The 18,514-nt window shown below is 36.8% G+C and overlaps 1 protein-coding gene across 1 annotated transcript in view; it reads left to right on the plus strand.

The window, feature by feature from the left end:
* LOC149488162 (cell adhesion molecule Dscam2-like) overlaps positions 1 to 15,217 on the plus strand; it is a 77,373-nt gene extending 62,156 nt beyond the window's left edge. Inside the window, exons 38-40 of the mRNA XM_089695805.1 lie at positions 9,310 to 9,408; positions 9,483 to 9,627; positions 15,048 to 15,217. Of these exons, the coding sequence (XP_089551931.1) occupies positions 9,310 to 9,408; positions 9,483 to 9,627; positions 15,048 to 15,087 (284 nt within the window). The 3' untranslated portion in view covers positions 15,088 to 15,217. The remainder of the gene's footprint in view (positions 1 to 9,309; positions 9,409 to 9,482; positions 9,628 to 15,047) is intronic.
* The last annotated feature ends 3,297 nt before the right edge of the window (positions 15,218 to 18,514 follow it).

Consider the following 18,514-nt stretch of genomic DNA (forward strand, 5'->3'; position numbering starts at 1 on the left):
CAATCCACTTGCATAATTTCTCTGGAAGTCCATGGGAGACTTTCGAGAGGAGCGCCTGATGCCACACCCGATCGAAGGCTTTTGCAACGTCCAGACCAACCGCTAAAGCTTCCCCCTTGCTCTCAACAGCACTTGCCCATCGGTGAGTTAGGAAGATTAGAAGATCACCAGCCGACCGTCCATGACGAAAACCATACTGTTGGTCACTGATCAGCTGGTTCTCTCCAAGATAACCCAATAGCTGGCTGTTAATGATGTTTTCCATCACTTTGGAGAGCAGGGAGGTAATAGCGATTGGTCTGTAGTTGGATGGATCCGATTGATCGCCTTTTTTAGGGATCGGGTGCACTGAGGCAGTCTTCCATGAGGCAGGTACAATGCCGGTGTTATAAGAGTACCGAAACAGCTCTGTAAGAACCGGTGCCAGTTCAGGAGCATATCTTTTCAGCACAATGGCGGGGATACCGTCGGGCCCACTCGACTTATGTGTATCAAGAGAGAAGAGAGCTTTTCGCACAGCATTCTGTCTGAAATGCACATTCGGCATGGAGCTCTTGCACCGAGGTAATCTCTATAAAAGTGCGCCGGAGGGTCCCCCGACGTGTATTTCACACATCGGAGGACCTTCCGGCGTGCACCCTCCGGCCGGACGGTGATGGGGTCGGGGGTTAGGGGGAACGTGGATGATGGAGCGGGGAAAAATCCATTGTCTGCGCGTTGGTGGCGTAAGCCTTCGTTCCAGCAGCCACCAGCGAGGGGGGTTCTAGTGGTGGGCCTGGAAACGGGCATCTGCTGGGCGGGACACACGGTAGAGTCGTAACCGTTCCCGCAGTTCGGTCCAAAGCAGCGCGATGGAACAGAGTGGGGCTTTAGTCGGTAGAAATCCGACATAACCACGGCTCCATCCCCGGGAGCCGGGGGTATCTAAGAAGATTTCCCCACTATAAAAAAAAAAAAGGCCCACGTCCTGAGGACCCGCCACGCTGTACATGATCTTAGGCGGAACGTTTAGACAGATCTGCTCTAGGGCGTCTGGGTTGTCCACGCCCCCGTGTAATAGGGGTGATAGACGTACGAGTAAGTACGCGAACTTGTGGCTCGACGACCTTTTTCGCTCGTGTGTCACCCCAAGTACGCGTACTTAAAAACCGTCGAGTAAGTTCGTTGACGATCCAACATGTTTGAAATTTTACTCGTAGCCCACCTTCGCTCGCACGTCTGTCACCGCCGCGAGCCGCGAGCCTAGCCTGTCTAGCTATAATAGGTGTTACTAAGTGCAAAAGTTCAATTAATTTCGTCTTCTTCTTTTAGTTTTATGAAAATAATTTAATATAATTAATATGAATGAATATAATATAATTGAATATTGGCGAAGGTATCTTTGAATCACGCCAAGGAAGTTTCACTCCTGACGCGTGGGCTCGGCGCACACGCCCTTTTTTTGTAAAGTACCCTCAAAATATAATAGTAAAAACGAAAATATCCTTCAATTTTTGAACATTTATTTTGTTAGAATGCTATTTACTTAAAATAAGTGCTGGTTATTAAATTAAAAATGTCTATATTTAATTCCTGAATAACATAAAATTCCCTCTGTTGATGACATAGAGACATTCGATATCGGTGACACGCGAGAAGCTACTGACCAAGCTCTACGTGTGTCACCGACGTCGAGCCGAGTAAGTACGCGAACTTTAAAACCGCGATTTTAAAGTTTGTACGTCTATCAGCCCTTTAACAGTTGGTACATTATATTATGTATTAGAGATAAACTACGATAACATGGCGCGCCCCTCCAAATTACTGTTTCAATGTGTGTAGTGACATCTTTACGAAGGAGTTTGTATGTAGTTGTACGTATTCGTCTTTAGTACTTTACGGCCAGATTTTTTGGTCAACTATTCATAAGTTACCGAGCGCCCAAGACAACGCACGTGTCGTTTTCATAGAATACGTCAGTGCAGCGCCATTACTAATAATAATGAGCGATTAGAGCGTGACTAGTCGAGCAACAAATCCGTGGATTTGTTTTTGTTTGACGGCCGTCTCATTACGCACACATGCGTTGTGAATCTTGGTGGTGCATTGTAAATACTTTCACAAATACTTTCAAACGTTTTGAATTTTGGAGGGGCGAGCCATGTTATCGTAGTTTATCTCTAACATATTATAATATTTGCGTCGCGACTCCAGTGACATAAAGCCTGTCATGCCATAAACAAATAAGGAGGGATAAATGTATGGATAGTATCCGTACATTTTTGACGTGACAACGTCTTATAATTCGATAGAGCCGGCTGCACGCACGAAAAAACATGACTCATGCGGCACCTCGCTCTGAGGCGTTCCATGTAAGGCTTGAAGAGCAAGCGAGAGCGCGGAACGAGCGACAAAGAAGCACAATCGGACGTTGTCACGTTCAACTATCGTCAGTAAACCGAATTTACAGATAACCATTTTTTTTTATAAATGAATCTGCAAAATTTCTGTTGGACTTTTTCGAGCTTTAAAATATATTTATGTTCGTAGGGGTCCCATATAGTACAATTATACTCGAGGCTGCTTCTTACATATGCGATATAAAGAGAGATGGCACATTTTATATTATACTAGCAATGCCCTGCGGTTTCACCCGCATAGATAGCGATATCGTTACAGTGAAAAGTCTACTATAGGTCGGACTATAGGTTTAATTTTTAATCACATGAAACACACACACACCTTTACCCCGTCCCGCACTACGGCCTTTTTTTTTTTTTTTTTGTTTTAGTGGGGAAATCTTTCATAGATACCCACGGCCTCCGGGGGAGGGGCCGTGGGTTATGTCGGATTCCTACCGACCAAAACCCCACTGTGTTCCGTCAAGACGCATATTGATAGAATTCCTCCGTGACCTCCGCACTACGGCCTGCTCGAGCAGTATACCTACTATTTTCTGTAGATTGACACTTTTAAAAATTCGTTATATCTTTTGAATGGAATATCCAATTCTTTTCATTTAAAAAGTATTTTGCTGGTATTGAAACAGTCTATAATAAAACATCATTTAATGGGATAAGGATTAATATATGTGTATGGATAACATGGTTTGATTACTGTCGGCACTTCTATTGACTTTGAAAACGTAAAAAAGTTGTTGTAGTAACATAACTACTGAAGATGGACATATGGTATCGCGGACTTTCTTGTAGATATTGATCCATTCTATAATACCGTAGAACATTTTTTTGTTCTATCTTCAATAGATTCCGCAGCGCACGCGATGACAGAAGTTTTATTGAGGATTTTTTTACACCTTGGGTTACTTTATTGCATTTTTGGTAAGGATCTCTAATTTTTTTGAAAATGCAATATAGCCTATGTTGCTCAGTAAAGATGCAGCTTTCTAATGGTGAAAGAATTTTTGAAATCGGTCCAGTAGTTTTTGCGTGAAAACCATACATACATACATACATACATACATACATACATACTTACAAACTTTTCCTCTTTATAATATTAGTATAGAAAAATGATGACTAGTACCTACGGATTATAAATCCTAGCGTTTTTAGGGATTTGTTACATAAGTTTATTATATGCTCTTTAAAATCTAAGCGAGTTGTAAAGGTGACACCTAAGGGCCGGCGCCCACTGCCGGCACGGCACGGCATGGCACGGCAGAGCATCCCGCGGCGTGCAATGGCATCCCGCGGCGTGCAGTGGCATCCCGCAGCATTCAGTGGCATGCCGTAGCATCCTGCTAAAAGCCCAGCCACTCTGGCATCCATCAGTTTTGCTCCGCGCTAATGCTGCATAAGTTTCAACCTTATTTCAACTAGCTAGAAATCATAATTACTCGACCCCAAAGTGACGCATACGCCTCGCGGGATGCAATGGTGTGCCGCGGCATCCCTTGGAATGAAACAGCAAGACACGTCATGCCACCGCATCCCGCGGCGTGCCGCGTCATGCTGCAGCATCCTGCAACACGTCGCGGCATCGTGGCATCGAAATAAAGTAACTTGAATTCTAAACTGATTGAAATAAGATTCAAAATAACTTCATTAGTAATAAAAACCTCTGCCCTGCCATGCCATGCCGTGCCGGCAGTGGGCGCCGGCCCTAAATCTTTTATATTTGAAACGCGCTGCAAATTTGAATTATTTAGTTTGTAATTGAAGTTTTGTTGCACTAGGGAGCGCGAAAAGCTCATTATTTTGCACTTTTCAGTGTTGAAAAGCAAACTATTTTCTACACCCCACCGGGCAACAGAATTTATATCGTTTTGAATCACCTGGTGATCAGTAAAGTTATTAACTGTCAAGTATAACTTGAGGTCATCAGCAAACATCAGACATCTAGCGGTGATGACTACATTTGGCAAATCGTTTATTAAAATTAAAAACTGGGTTGGCCCTAAATTCGAGCCTTGACTTATACCCGATCTCGTGTAATACATATGTGATTTATAATTTCCTAACTGTACATACTGTTTCCTATCTTTTAGGTAATTAGCGAAAAATTGTAAAAGCTTCGGATTGAAGCCAAATAGAGCAAATTTATGTAAAAGTATGTCGTTGTCTATTTTATCAAAAGCTTTTTGATAATCAAATATCAAAATATCAATGTCAGTCTACATCAAGTGTTCTTAATTTGCAGTAGAAATTTAGCCCAGGGAATTTTTAAATATGGCCTTTCAGAAGGTCTTCGGTTTGCTGGTAATCTAGTGATTTTAAAAAAGTAGTTAATGTTTGGACTTTAGGTGTTCTCGTGATAATTGCACACTTTTACTTTACCCACAGAACACGTGGTTATTGACACTACCACACCTCACAAATTTAAGTTTACATATATACAGGGTGGAAGGTTAAGATGGGGCATGAAGGGCAGGTACCTTAACCGTTGTAGCTACATGAAAACGTTCTTAGGAGACTATCCTTAAATTCTTGAGAAATTTTAATCTGCATTCACAGATTTTTAAAAAAATGTACGGTCAGCAAGGAAATCGGCAGTTTTCAAAAAAAATTTTTTTGATGCCAATTGATCCAGTTTCTCATGGGGATCAAAACACTCTAAAAGACCAACTGATGTATGAGTACTAGAAAAGTCATAAATCGCGAAAAACTATTTTCATTCATGAGCAAGTAAAAAGACAAAGGCACAGCAGCATAACATGCCAGCGACGCGGGGCGTGAGCGGGCGGTGGCTGGCAGCTCGTGCACGAGATGAAAAATTATTTAAATTTGAATATCGAACGAACAGGTCACATTTTTATGGCTTATTTAACAATAACACATAGAAAACAAAAGTTACCAAAAGTTACTCTGTCCTCACTAAAAATGTCCTTAAATAATTTGGAACGTTTAGATCTGTTAGTCGCTTACTTTTTAAATAATAAAAACCCAACAGTTGCATTGGAATCGTACAGGAATAAATACCCAATGCGACATGTACCGACGCGAAAGGTTATTGCGAATCTTGTAAAAAATCTTGTCAGCTGCTACGCGCTCAGTAGTAAAACGAACAAACCTATGTTTACGTCAAAACGGTGACCACTTTGAGCATCTCATATCATAAGTTTTATGTAAATTATTTCAAAAATTATAAATTATTATTATTAATTCAGGAATTATCACCACTTTAAATGTTGTTTTTGTTATTATTTTGTTATTTTTTATTTTCTTTGACAACCGTTTAATTAAATTAATGTTTCTTCTTATTATCAGTACTAGCTAAAAAACCCGGCTTCGCCCGGGAGTTGATATGAGATGACGTGGTAGAGTCGAAATAAAAAAATAAACTATGACGTAAAAAGTAAAAAAAAAGTTTATTGAAAACGTTTTCTCATTATTTATAATACTTGTTTATAAACAACATTTTTCATTTTATTGTCCGGAGTATATATATACATAAATTTTTCGGATTTCCTACTCTTGAGCAAGCTACATATAGCTGACCGTGAGAGAAGCAGGATTCTTTGAGGTTAATGCCACAATATTTTAAAGTTTATCCTTGCGCTTTGTTAATTGTAAAACTAAAGGCTAATTTTATTGGAAACTACAGTCTTTTAAATTGAAATGGCAATTCCGAAGAGATCAGTGGTATTCTAGGTATAAATACTGTCTGTCCTTTGGTCTTTCCAGAAATAAGTTCAGCTTCAATGATATTATTCGATAGCTGTTTTACGATCATTCTAGTTCCATTACATAATTTTGGGGAGTTGAGATTTCTGAGTAGTATGATTGGAGTTCCAATTTTCAGACGAAGGCAGTGTAATGGCATTCCTGGTACTTGTAAAGAGTTTAGAAATTCAGTGGGGAAGTTGACACTTTCTTCAATAGATACCATCGTGTCGATCGATTTATATATTTTCTCTTCACCAGGTATTTTCTTCAGAATATTAAAATTGATATCGTCAACGATATTATTTTTAGTGGCCAAAATTGCTCTTTGAAATAACCACTCTGCATTAGTATAGTTCTGAATAATATTTGGATAAATTTTGTCGATTAGTTCGTCTTCAGTAGTGGCTATATTACAGAAATCACTATTAAGTTCAATGAGGCCGGTCGTTTGGTCAGTAGGATATGTACCTTCGCCGATTTGTAAAAGTATTTTAGCAAATTGTGCTGTTGTTTCATCTCTTGATAATTCAACTCTCATGTTTTTTGTTAATTGCAGTATTTGGACTTGTGGCCAGAGATGTGATTTTTTCAAGCATGCATTGATCTCGTCTGCTGATGTTGTCTTGGGAATAACTGGAAGTGTTTGTCGAAAATCACCTGAGAGTATGAGTAGAGCTCCTCCCATTATTTCAGAGTTTTTTCGCAATTCTTGTAATGTTTTGTCCATGGCTTCTATAAATTTTTTATGGGCCATGGTGCATTCATCCCAGATGAAAATTTTAGCTTGTTTTAGAATTTGACCACGTCCAGATTTTCCTGAAATTTTACATACCGGGAATTGTTGTTCGGCTATATTCAATGGTATTTGTAAGGCAGAATGGGCAGATCGTCCTCCTTCCATAAGTGTGGCTGCAATGCCAGATGATGCTAGTGCCAGTGCGATGAGTTTTTTAGCACGTATTTCCGCCAGTATTAGATTTATGAGAAACGTTTTACCGGTGCCTCCTGGTGCGTCCAAGTAAATAATTCCACCAATATTGTTATTTATCCGGCTCATTATAACGTCGTAAACTTTTTTTTTATTGTCATTGAGAGTTGTGAGCAATGTATTCAAGTAGTTCATTGATGTTGTAACTTTTTTCCTTCATAATTTCGTAGTTTAGCACACTAAAAGCATTTCTTTGTGGTGCTGGCATTCCAAGTTCTACTTAGGCTTGATTATTTATTGCTAAACATTTATCTTCTAAGCGAATGAGTGTTTCATTGAAGATCTCGTCATTGAATTCTATAGTCAGTTCAGGATTAGCTTGTCGGACTTGGTACAATATATCATCACTCATACTCCTTTTGAAAGAGTCCCATAGCTGTTTTGGGTTTGATGGGTTACATGTTGTTAATATTATAGGGAAATTTCACGAAAAAAACCCACAAATAACTTTTTTCTATTTCGTTTCAAAATCGAGAGTTAATTAAACACACTATTAAAAATACTCACACGTGATACTTCTAAATAAAGGCTCACAGATAACTTCTCTTCTTTTCGTTTTGAAATCGCTCGTTTCGCTGTTCAAATTAAACTAACTCTGGTGAGCGACACCGGGCTCTTATATATTCAGAGAGCCTAGGCTCTAGAATATTCGAGAAAAGTTGAAAATATTTTCCCTCTCACACCTTCTAGAGTATTCTGGTCACTATCGTCCGCCATAATAAAAGGTTCTATAGCGGTAGCATTTGTACTAAAAGCGCGAAATTTTAAAACCTAAATTTTTTAATGTTTTGAGAACTAATTTGGATAACTAAATGTCGCTTTAACTCCAAAATATAAGTTAGCTAATGACGTACAAATACACAAAATTTAATAACTTTATTATAGCAACAAATTAAATTTAAGACTTTATTGAAATTGGAATTTTAAAATAATTTCGTGTCACTACTACACATGCTACAATTGCTCGCAACGCTTTTGGAAATGCAACCTAAACAATCGTTGTCCTGAATGAAGTTCAAATATTCGATAACAGATGGCGCCACTATGTAGGGTTGGAAAGTTCCTTATATCTTTAGAAACACGCCCTTAGATTAAAACGGGAACTTTCTAGCTTCTGTAGCGGTAGCGTATGTAGTAAAGGCGCGAAATTTAAAAACCTAAATTTTTAAATATTTTGAGAATTAATTTGGATAACTAAAATTATGTCACTTTAACTCCAAAATATACGTTAAATAATGACGTATAAATACACAAAATTTAAATTTAAGATTTTATTGAAATCGGAATTTTAAATTTCGCGCCACTACTACACATGCTGCAATGGCTCACAACTATGGAGACTATACACTATGTCTATTGGAGTGTAATATAGTCTCCGAAGTTCAAATATTCGATAACAGATGGCGCCACTGCACTTAATTTCCAAGTTGAAGGGTCGGAAAGTCCCTTATATCTTTAAAAACATGCCCTTTAGATTAAAACGGGAACTTTCTTGTTCGAGGGGGGATAAAGGGCTATCACACCACATAAGTCCCTTTATCGTGTCGGGACTCCTTTTTAAGTTTTATCGGCACGCACATTTTATCGACTTAGTTTTATTATATATATAGATGTGTTTTAATAATCAGAAACAAAAAATATTGAAGCCTGAAAATCTCTTTGGAGTTTTCTATTAGCGCATCTTTTGTTGAATCACTTATTTTCTTAGTGAATGTGTGGAAATAGTTTTTCGCGATTTCTGACTTTTCTAGTACTCATACCTCAGTTGGTCTTTTAGAGTGTTTTGATCCCCATGAAACTGGATCGATTGGCATCAAAAAAATTTTTTTTGAAAACTGCCGATTTCCTTGCTGACTGTACATTTTTTCAAAAATCTGTGAATGCAGATTAAAATTTCCCCTGAATTTAAGGATAGTCTCCTAAGAACGTTTTCATGTAGCTACAACGGTTAAGGTACCTGCCCTTCATGCCCCATCTTAACCTTCCACCCTGTATATAGTTGTTGACCCGTATTTACGACAACCCTAACATAAATCGAACGAGTACCTAATACAATTGTTATGTACATAATATTATTATCCATGTACTTACTGTAAGATTTTAGAAAGAAAAGAAAGTTTAAAATACAATAAATATATTCAAATATTAGTTCTCAGCAAGGCTTAAATAAATACCTGCTTATTTATTTTGAATGTTAATGAATTTTTAATACAGACTACGGCAGCGCTCGCGACACAGACTCGGAGTCGAGCGGGTCGCCGTGCGCCGCCTGCGCCGCCGAGCTGTACCGCCTGCCCGCCGCGCACCTCTCCGGTAAGTTATGTTAAGTTATAAACTCGAGTCGGTTTAAAATATCAACGCGGAGTAAAATATAATAATATAAACAGACACGCTGCCGGCCGGCGCGACGACGGCTGCGGAGTCGAGCACGGAGGACGGCTCGTACGGGTCGCGGCGCGCGCGCGACTCGCAGCCCAGAGCACGCGCGCGCCGCCGCGACCACGCGCGCCCCGCGCATGCGCCCACTGTGAGGTGAGCCTTCGTGTACCCAGTGCCCACCACTACTCACTTCAATTCCAATAAGTAATCACTTTCTCAATAAATATATATAGTCCAAGATCCCAGAGCGATAAGACATAACTTATTTTCTAAAAGATTAAACTTTAAGTTCTCAGTAGTGTCTCATGTACTTTGTATACCTGCGTGTTTGTAAAGTTTGCCCAGTGACACCTGCGCAGGTACCAGGTGAGAAAGGTGACTAAAAATAAGAGTTACTTTACTTAAATTTAGATGGCTGATTTTTAGATATATTTTATAGAATATCATTCTCAAATGGTATCGCAAGTATCAGACACTTTTCATGGACCAAAACTTTTGTCAGACGCTTTAAAGCTCCACCAAAAATAAATAAACTTTACTTATTTTTTAATGTCTGATTTTTAACACAAAAATTTTAGAATTTACCGATAGCCCATAAAAAAGAAGTAGGCGGTAGTGTCATGCCATACTTTTCCGGTGTGACTTACAGCCCGCCATACCGACGCGAATGTGTTGATTTAAATAAAACAATTATTCAACCATTTGTACCAGGCTAACGTTTGCACAGGTAACCATCGTCGTGCAGCCATTTACGAAAATCGTCATGCCATACTTTTCGGGCGATTCCAAATGGTCGCCATACCGCCGAAAATCTGCAAAAAATTTTTTTTTCGCTTAACTTTTTGTACCAGTATTGCATTTGGATTTTTGGAGAGTATTTGATAAAATGTGACCATTATTATATTTGCCATACTTCTAGTAGGGGGAAAAAGTGCTGTCATACTTGAAATTGAAAATGAAAATGCGTCAAAAACGCAGGCGTGCCTTTTCACAGCGAAAAAAAGTCCACTTCACCTAGCTCCGACTTTTCGTGATGTGCCGATCGTGGTGTCTGACAGTCTGCAGTTGCTTGGCGTCACCGTTTCGTCGAACCTCAACTTCAGACAGTTCATCGAATCTAAGGCGCAACTTGCTGCTAAAAAGCTCGGCATTTTGGCCAAAGTAAGGCGGTACTTCACACCAGACCAACTTCTTAGATTATACCAAGCCCAAGTTCGGTCTTGTGTGGAATACTGCAGCCATATATGGGCTGGTGCTGCAAAAACTCATCTAGGCGCCTTAGATTCGATGGAAAGGCGTGCTAAAAAACTTATAGCCGACCCGAGTCTGCTCAGCGGCAAACTCTACACTCTGGAGCACAGACGCAAAATTGCTTGCATTTCAGTCTTCTACCGGCTTCTATACATTGCGCGCACATACACAGTAGACTGAAACAGAATGTGAATTAAAGAAGGAGAACCGGGTTACTATGGACGTCTCACTCGCTCTGAAACGCATGCATAATGCTCTCGCGTTCGTACTCACGGCCGAATATTTTTTGTGTTTAGTGGATTTTTGGTCATTCCAATTTGTCTGACTGATTAAATATAATTTTGTAATAGTTATGTTGATATATTACATATTAAAAATTAGATACATATTAAAAAATAAAGTTTAGTTAATTTTGGTGGAGCTTTAAATCGTCTGACAAAAGTTTTGGTCCATGAAAAGTGTCTGATACTTGCGATACCATTTGAGAATGATATTCTATAAAATATATCTAAAAATCAGCCATCTAAATTTAAGTAAAGTAACTCTTATTTTTAGTCACCTTTCTCACCTGGTACCTGCCCAGGTGTCACTGGGCAAACTTCACAAACACGCAGGTATACAAAGTACATGAGACACTACTGAGAACTTAAAGTTTCATCTTTTAGAAAATAAGTTATGTCTTATCGCTCTGGGATCTTACTCTAATATATGAATTGATTCAATGAAATAGAAAGTGTAAATTTATATTTTAATAAGTAATTATATGTATTACATCTATAAGTACTAATAATAATATCACATATTTGGAATAAAAATGTGAATTTTTCTGTTCCCACGAAGCCACCGGTTCTAGAGAGCGAGGCGATAGATAAAGGTTCGGTTCGACAGCCTCCGTAGACCACCTGTAGTGTGCCAACCCTAGCATGGCTTTTAGCTATTAATGATTCATACTGATAACTAATCAGGGATAATTATAATTCATTTGGGAAATGGCAACAAAAAAAAGTTTGGAAAATCCAAAAGTGCACGACTCATAATGCTCATTTAATTATGAAATATAAAAAAAAAAATATATATATATAGATATACAGTCTTGTAGTTTTCGTTTTGCACGGCTCATGATGCGAAGCATCAGAGAGTGCTTTACGATCGAAAAATTTTTTTCGCCTCATTTTTGCAGCTATTCTTATTATTATAGCCTTGTTAGTTCACGGAATCAAGATATTTTGCATACTATTGTCGAGATAATTTAATGGAGATTAATCCCATACTTTTTAAAAATTGATTTACATACTTCAATAGAATTGAAAAAAAACACCGAAATAGGTCAAAAAATTTTCCTGTCCGTCATGTGTGAAACCTGAAAACACTATAACTTGTGAAAAAATCCATCATTTGAGTTAAATTTTTTTTTAAATATTCTAATCGACGATTGTAGGTCACTGAATGCGAATGATTAATTAATTCAGTGTCGTTTAATTGCAATTAATAAAAAACTAAAACTACAATAAGTTTTTTTTTTTTATATATATATATTTCATAATTAAATGAGCATTATGAGTCGTGCACTTTTGGATTTTCCAAACTTTATTTTATTAATTGCAATTAAACGACACTGAATTAATTAATCATTCGCATTCAGTGACCTACAATCGTCGATTAGAATATTTAAAAAAAAATTTAACTCAAATGATGGATTTTTTCACAAGTTATAGTGTTTTCAGGTTTCACACATGACGGACAGGAAAATTTTTTGACCTATTTCGGTGTTTTTTTTCAATTCTATTGAAGTATGTAAATCAATTTTTAAAAAGTATGGGATTAATCTCCATTAAATTATCTCGACAATAGTATGCAAAATATCTTGATTCCGTGAACTAACAAGGCTATAATAATAAGAAAAGCTGCAAGAATGAGGCGAAAAAAATTTTTCTATCGTAAAGCACTCTCTGATGCTTCGTATCATGAGTCGTGCAAAATTGTTGTTTTGGTACGGGAGCTATTAACGTTTTAAAAAAAGTCATTTTAGTATAGTTGGGTTTTTGATATACTGTTTCTCTTGCTATTTCGGTTAGAGTCCGCGCTGTCTGGCTGGCGGTAGTGGTTGCGCTTATTAATGCGCACAGGAAAATATCCGTAATTTAAAGTCATTTATTAACGCGTAATTTTTAATCTTTTGCCTTTAGATAGATCCATCAGACATAAATTTGTTATTGCAAGACGTGTTTTTCGTTGTTAAATAGGTGCCATACGCAATTTTTTATTTCAAAATCATTAAAATGTCATCGCAATAAGTGAAATTACATCAACATGATTCCGCTTAAAAGGTAAGTAATAACTTTATTACTTATATTATATTATCCTTTTTTAATACTTATATTGAATAATTAGTAAACTAATATTTTTAATAGATGGTTTCATATTTATTACACTTTTGGGTATTAATATGAATTTGATGATATTTGGTTTTTATCAAGTTTACATTAACGTCCTATTTGAGGTTCGTTGGGAAAAGGAGGCACCATGGTAGATTGTTGCTAAAAAATTGTAAATAGTAAAATGAATATTATACATAGTATATCCTTCACGGGGACTCATGTTGATGGAATTTCACTTATTTCGATGACATTTTAATGATTTTGAAATAAAAAATTGCGTCTGGCACCTATTTAACAACTAAAAAATGGTTGCCTGTAAAGTCGGTTTTACGGGCGAAGATTTTACGTGACAACGTCTTTTTCTCGATCATAGTTGAGTGGGAGAGAGACGCAAGGCATTCGGCGGGCCTCTCTCTCGTTCGGTGACTCATCGTAACGTTACCGAGCGTTACACTTTTTCATAAGTGACTCCCAGTCGCAACCTAATTTAAGACGTTGTCACGTCAAAAAAGGTCTTGCAATAAAAAAAATATGTCTGATGGATCTATCTAAAGGCAAAAGATTAAAAATTACGCGTTAAAAAATGACTTTAAATTAAGGATATTTTCCTGTGCAGATAAGATGCGCACTAATAAACGCAACCACTGCGACCAGCCAGACAGCCCGGACTCTAACCGAAATAGCAAGAGGAACAGTATATCAAAGAACCAACTATACTAAAATGCTCTCTTGTCAACGTTGGTAGCTCCTATACGATTTGTTATTAATTGCATGATTCGGATTTTAAAATAAAATGTTCGATATAAAACTGGATAACGAGTTCTAGTTAGAAATAAATAATTGATAGAATGTAATTTAATAAAATTGATTAAATAAAATAAGAGGTAGAGATTATAAGACAGGGCTACAGTTCCGTCCTGTCCACTCGTAGCAAGCGTTACTACCCCCATTGCCCCGTAGTCGTCGCAGATATTGGCCGATTAAGGAAAGCTGGCATCTTCACAGTACTCACACTTATGCAATTTTACTATACAGTATGTTCGAAAATAAATACGATTTTAGTTTAAGAGTAGACTTGAATTGTAAAATAGGTGCGTTGTAGATAATATGTAAGCTCTCATAATTTATATGTAAAATTACAATTTAAAAGTAACTCAATCGATGAACTTAATTATTTATTCTCATAATCAATTGTAAAATAGTATTGATAATCATTCAATTATCAAATAATAATTAAATTTAATGTCATATTCAAAATAACGATATAAACAATACAAATAACACATGCGCTCACTCCCAATTCAATACAATCGAAACCCTAGCACGTAAGAGATAAGGTTACATTACAATAAAAGCTGTATTGTTCAGCTATGTATGAAAATTTTAACTAACGGCGTTTACATTTTGTTTACAAAACATATTAAAATTATTAGGTAAAGTAAAAAAATATTCTAATCCGCGTGCCGCGAAGTAGTTATCTCGTCGAATATAGTTAGTAGTATACCTACCTGTCTTTGTTTAAATTACATCACCCTGTATTTATAAACAATTGCAAAATAAAAACAATAATTGTCCCCTTCACTCTCATAAGCTAGTCTGCGCGCGAGAGAGACTGGCAGACTTTTCATGATGCGTATGCAGTATGACGTCACGCCGCGCGCGTCTTCATAGACACTACACATGTGCAATGTGTAAATGTGTTTACGTTCCAGCTCTTCTTAATCGGCCAATTATCGTTGGCTGACACACATGTGACGTCAACACGGTACCTAATTATTCTGCTTGTTCTTCAAGATTCCATGAAACCCAGTTTGAATATAAACTATTATAAGTATTTTTATAGTTAAGGATTTAAATGCGCGAAAAAAATAATAAGAAAAAAACAAGCGCTGGGTATGTTTTGCCCCGTGCGATACTTTTGATGATGTGTATGCGTGTGTGCAGGTACATTGCGCCCGCGCCGGGCCAGCGGGAGCTGCTGTAACCAGACGCAGGAAATGTTGCAACGACTGTAAATATAGATTTATTTGGGTAGTCACTTTGTAAACGATTTTCATGTTTTCTGATTCCTGACTGAACTTATTTTATTAAATAAAATAATATAATGTTTTCGATGTTTTTGTTTCATTTCCTAATGACAGGAAATATTAAAATATCATAAAAACGTAATAAAAGTATGAACTTTTATTAACCCGTGACGCGTCCTACGTACAGGCGGTTGCTCGTAACTCAAAATGGTACTGTAGCGTCCTGCGTACAACGCCTGTTCATAACGCGGCCAATGACTTTGAAGGTCACCTGTAGTTCTTACAAGTGAATGTTTCCAGTATAAAAAATATTTCTCTATGCCTTAAACATTTATAATTCGAATCGACACGACTCCGAGACAGGCAATAGAGACCAAAACCACAAAATAAAAAAAAAGTGAATCATTGATTGAGTTGCGTCATCGGCCATAGTTTGTGACATTTGTCTTGTTCAACGAATATTTGGATTGTGAATTATGCCGAGAGGAATAATTAGATGAGTGATAATTGAGACGTATATTACTGGAAATTTTACGTAGAATACGTTTATGATATTGGTTTTAGGGATATTTGAAGAATACTCAGTGAAAAAGTGTCTCAACTTTTCAGTGCGGAAGACGCAAAATGGCGCTTTTTTTCTTGTTTGTGAATAATGGAGATTTGTTATTATTCATAGTGAAATACGTTGTGTTAAATGTGTGAAAATATAAGTGAATGTATTTGGCAATCGTGTAGTGATATGAAAACGTGAATATGATCATTTGATGACTCAGCATTATCATGTAAGTGTTAGTATGTAAGCAATTAAAATTAAAACAAAAGAAAATCAATTTTTTATAATTTTATAGAAAATCAAAAATATATCGTCATTTTTATGCTATAACTAGTTTCTTCCTCTTTCCAAAAATATATCATACATGGCATATAATTATAGAACAATAAGGTAAATAAAATTTTCAAACTCGGTAGTCATAAAAAAGCTAGATTTCGTGAACTCCCTTGACACTATCGGGATCGGTGCCGGCTGTGCGCCGGACGCGTAACGGGTTAAGTACCTATGTATGATTGTTTAATCACTACATAGTATAAAACAAAGTCGCTTTCTCTCTCCCTATGTCCCTTTGTATGCTTAAATCTTCAAAACTACTCAACGGATTTTGATGCGGTTTTTTTTAATAGATAGAGTGATTCAAGAGTAAGGTTTTAATATATAATTTATTAGGTTTTAGATAAAGCGGGCGAAGCCGCGGGCGGAAAGCTAGTATACATATAAAATATACATTTTATGGCTAAGAAATGACCTCACTACTGGTGAATTTTCAAAATCATTGAAGTAGTTTATGCGCCGCAAACGCTACGTCCCGCAATTGCACGCCTCATAAGCGAAGCGTTGAGGTGGGTACTACAGCTGTCACTTCGCGCAAAACATCTGATTTTTCAAACTTAAAATGTCTTTATGTATCATACATTGCACTTGTAAGATAATACATACACACACATATTAAGAAAAAACATTATTTTTAACATTCATGATATTTTTGACGTCATTTTTAGGGTTCCGTAGCCAAAATGGCAAAAACGGAACCCTTATAGTTTCGTCATGTCCGTCTGTCCGTCTGTCCGTCTGTCCGTCTGTCACAGCCGATTTACTCGGAAACTATAAGTACTACAGTGATGAAATTTGATGGGAATATGTGTTGTATGAACCGCTACAAAAATATGACACTAAATAGTAAAAAAAAGAATTGGGGGTGGGGCCCCCCATACATGTAACTGAGGGATGAAATTTTTTTTTTCGATGTACATACCCGTGTGGGGTATCAATGGAAAGGTCTTTTAAAATGATATAAAGTTTTCTAAAAAACATTTTTCTTAAAGTGAACGGTTTTTGAGATATCAGCTCTCAAAGTCGTAAAAAGTATGTCCCCCCCCCTCTATTTTTATAACTACGGGGTATAAAATTCTAAAAAAAATAGAGGTGATGCATGCTAATTAACTCTTTCAACGATTTTTGGTTTGATCAAAGTATCTCTTATAGTTTTTGAGATAGGTTGATTTAACTGTAATTTATTATATTTGCTGCTACGGAACCCTTTGTGCGCGAGCCCGACTCGCACTTGGCCGGTTTTATTGTTATTTAAACTAGTTAAAACACAGTTTAAAAAAGTTCTGTCTTGGACGTCCGTCTGTATGTGCGGAGGATTTTCTTGTTAACACGATAGCGACCGAAATACTTTACTAATCGAGTCTTTTTTTTTCTCTTACGCTTGAGTATGCTCAGGAATAGAACCCTTTCATTTTTCAGGGTCTGATTCGATGTGGTTTAATTGTTATTAAATAAACAAAAATAATAATTAATAAATAATTATTAAAAAAAAATTATGAGGCGTGCACTTTTGGATTTTCCAAATTATTTTTTTTAAATCTGTAATATCTTCGAAAATATTCACTTAAATCATACGGTGTAAGGGGCCATATAGATCTATATTAAATGAACAATGTATTCAAGGTATTTAATTCGTTAAGGATTAATGCTGTATTGGTTAAAATCGCTTCGAAAATTAACCATTATTTGTCGTAAAAAGAAAATGACAAAAAAAAGTAATTGTGGGTTATCCATAGACATATACCATCGCGGACTTTTCTGTAGACCTTTTCAATGTGTACAATACTTAGTACATTATTTTGATAAAACTCGTAGGCTTGCAATGTAAGCGGAAAAAATGTAATTATTTACGACATCACATTAGAAACCTCAAAAATAACAGTACCTCTCCACTATTTAATGGATGTTATTATACATATAAACCTTCCTCTTGAATCACTCTATCTATTAAAAAAACCGCATCAAAATCCGTTGCGTAGTTTCAAAGATTTAAGCGTACAAAAGGACATAGGGACATAGGGACATAGGGACAGAGAAAGCGACTTTGTTTTATACTATGTAGTGATAAACCTTCCTCTTGAATCACTCTATCTATTAAAAAAAACCGCATCAAAATCCGTTGCGTAGTTTCAAAGATTTAAGCGTACAAAGGGACATAGGGACATAGGGACAGAGAAAGCGACTTTGTTTTATACTATGTAGTGATGAAGTAATTGTTTATCCGACTTTCTAATGTGTCTGCTTGTAACTTTGTAAACAAGGCCAATCTTGACTGAATTCTGTATATTGTATGGATATAGACCAATATTAGGTAAAATATAATTATAGGCTACGTTTTGGAACGAAGTTACTTATCGCGCGTTTTGAAACTAGGGGGCTAGACGGAAAAAATTCTTACGAAAAGTTGTCACGACACTTTTTCTAACATTTACGACCCTTTTTAAACCTTCGTAATTTTTATATTAATAAAGTTGTCGTGATGAAAATTCTTGACAAGA

The sequence above is a fragment of the Colias philodice genome, chromosome 6 (assembly GCF_061535455.1).
Source record: "Colias philodice isolate Cphi_HAF_F1 chromosome 6, ilColPhil1 Martin Lab GWU primary, whole genome shotgun sequence".
Taxonomy (NCBI): domain Eukaryota; kingdom Metazoa; phylum Arthropoda; class Insecta; order Lepidoptera; family Pieridae; genus Colias; species Colias philodice.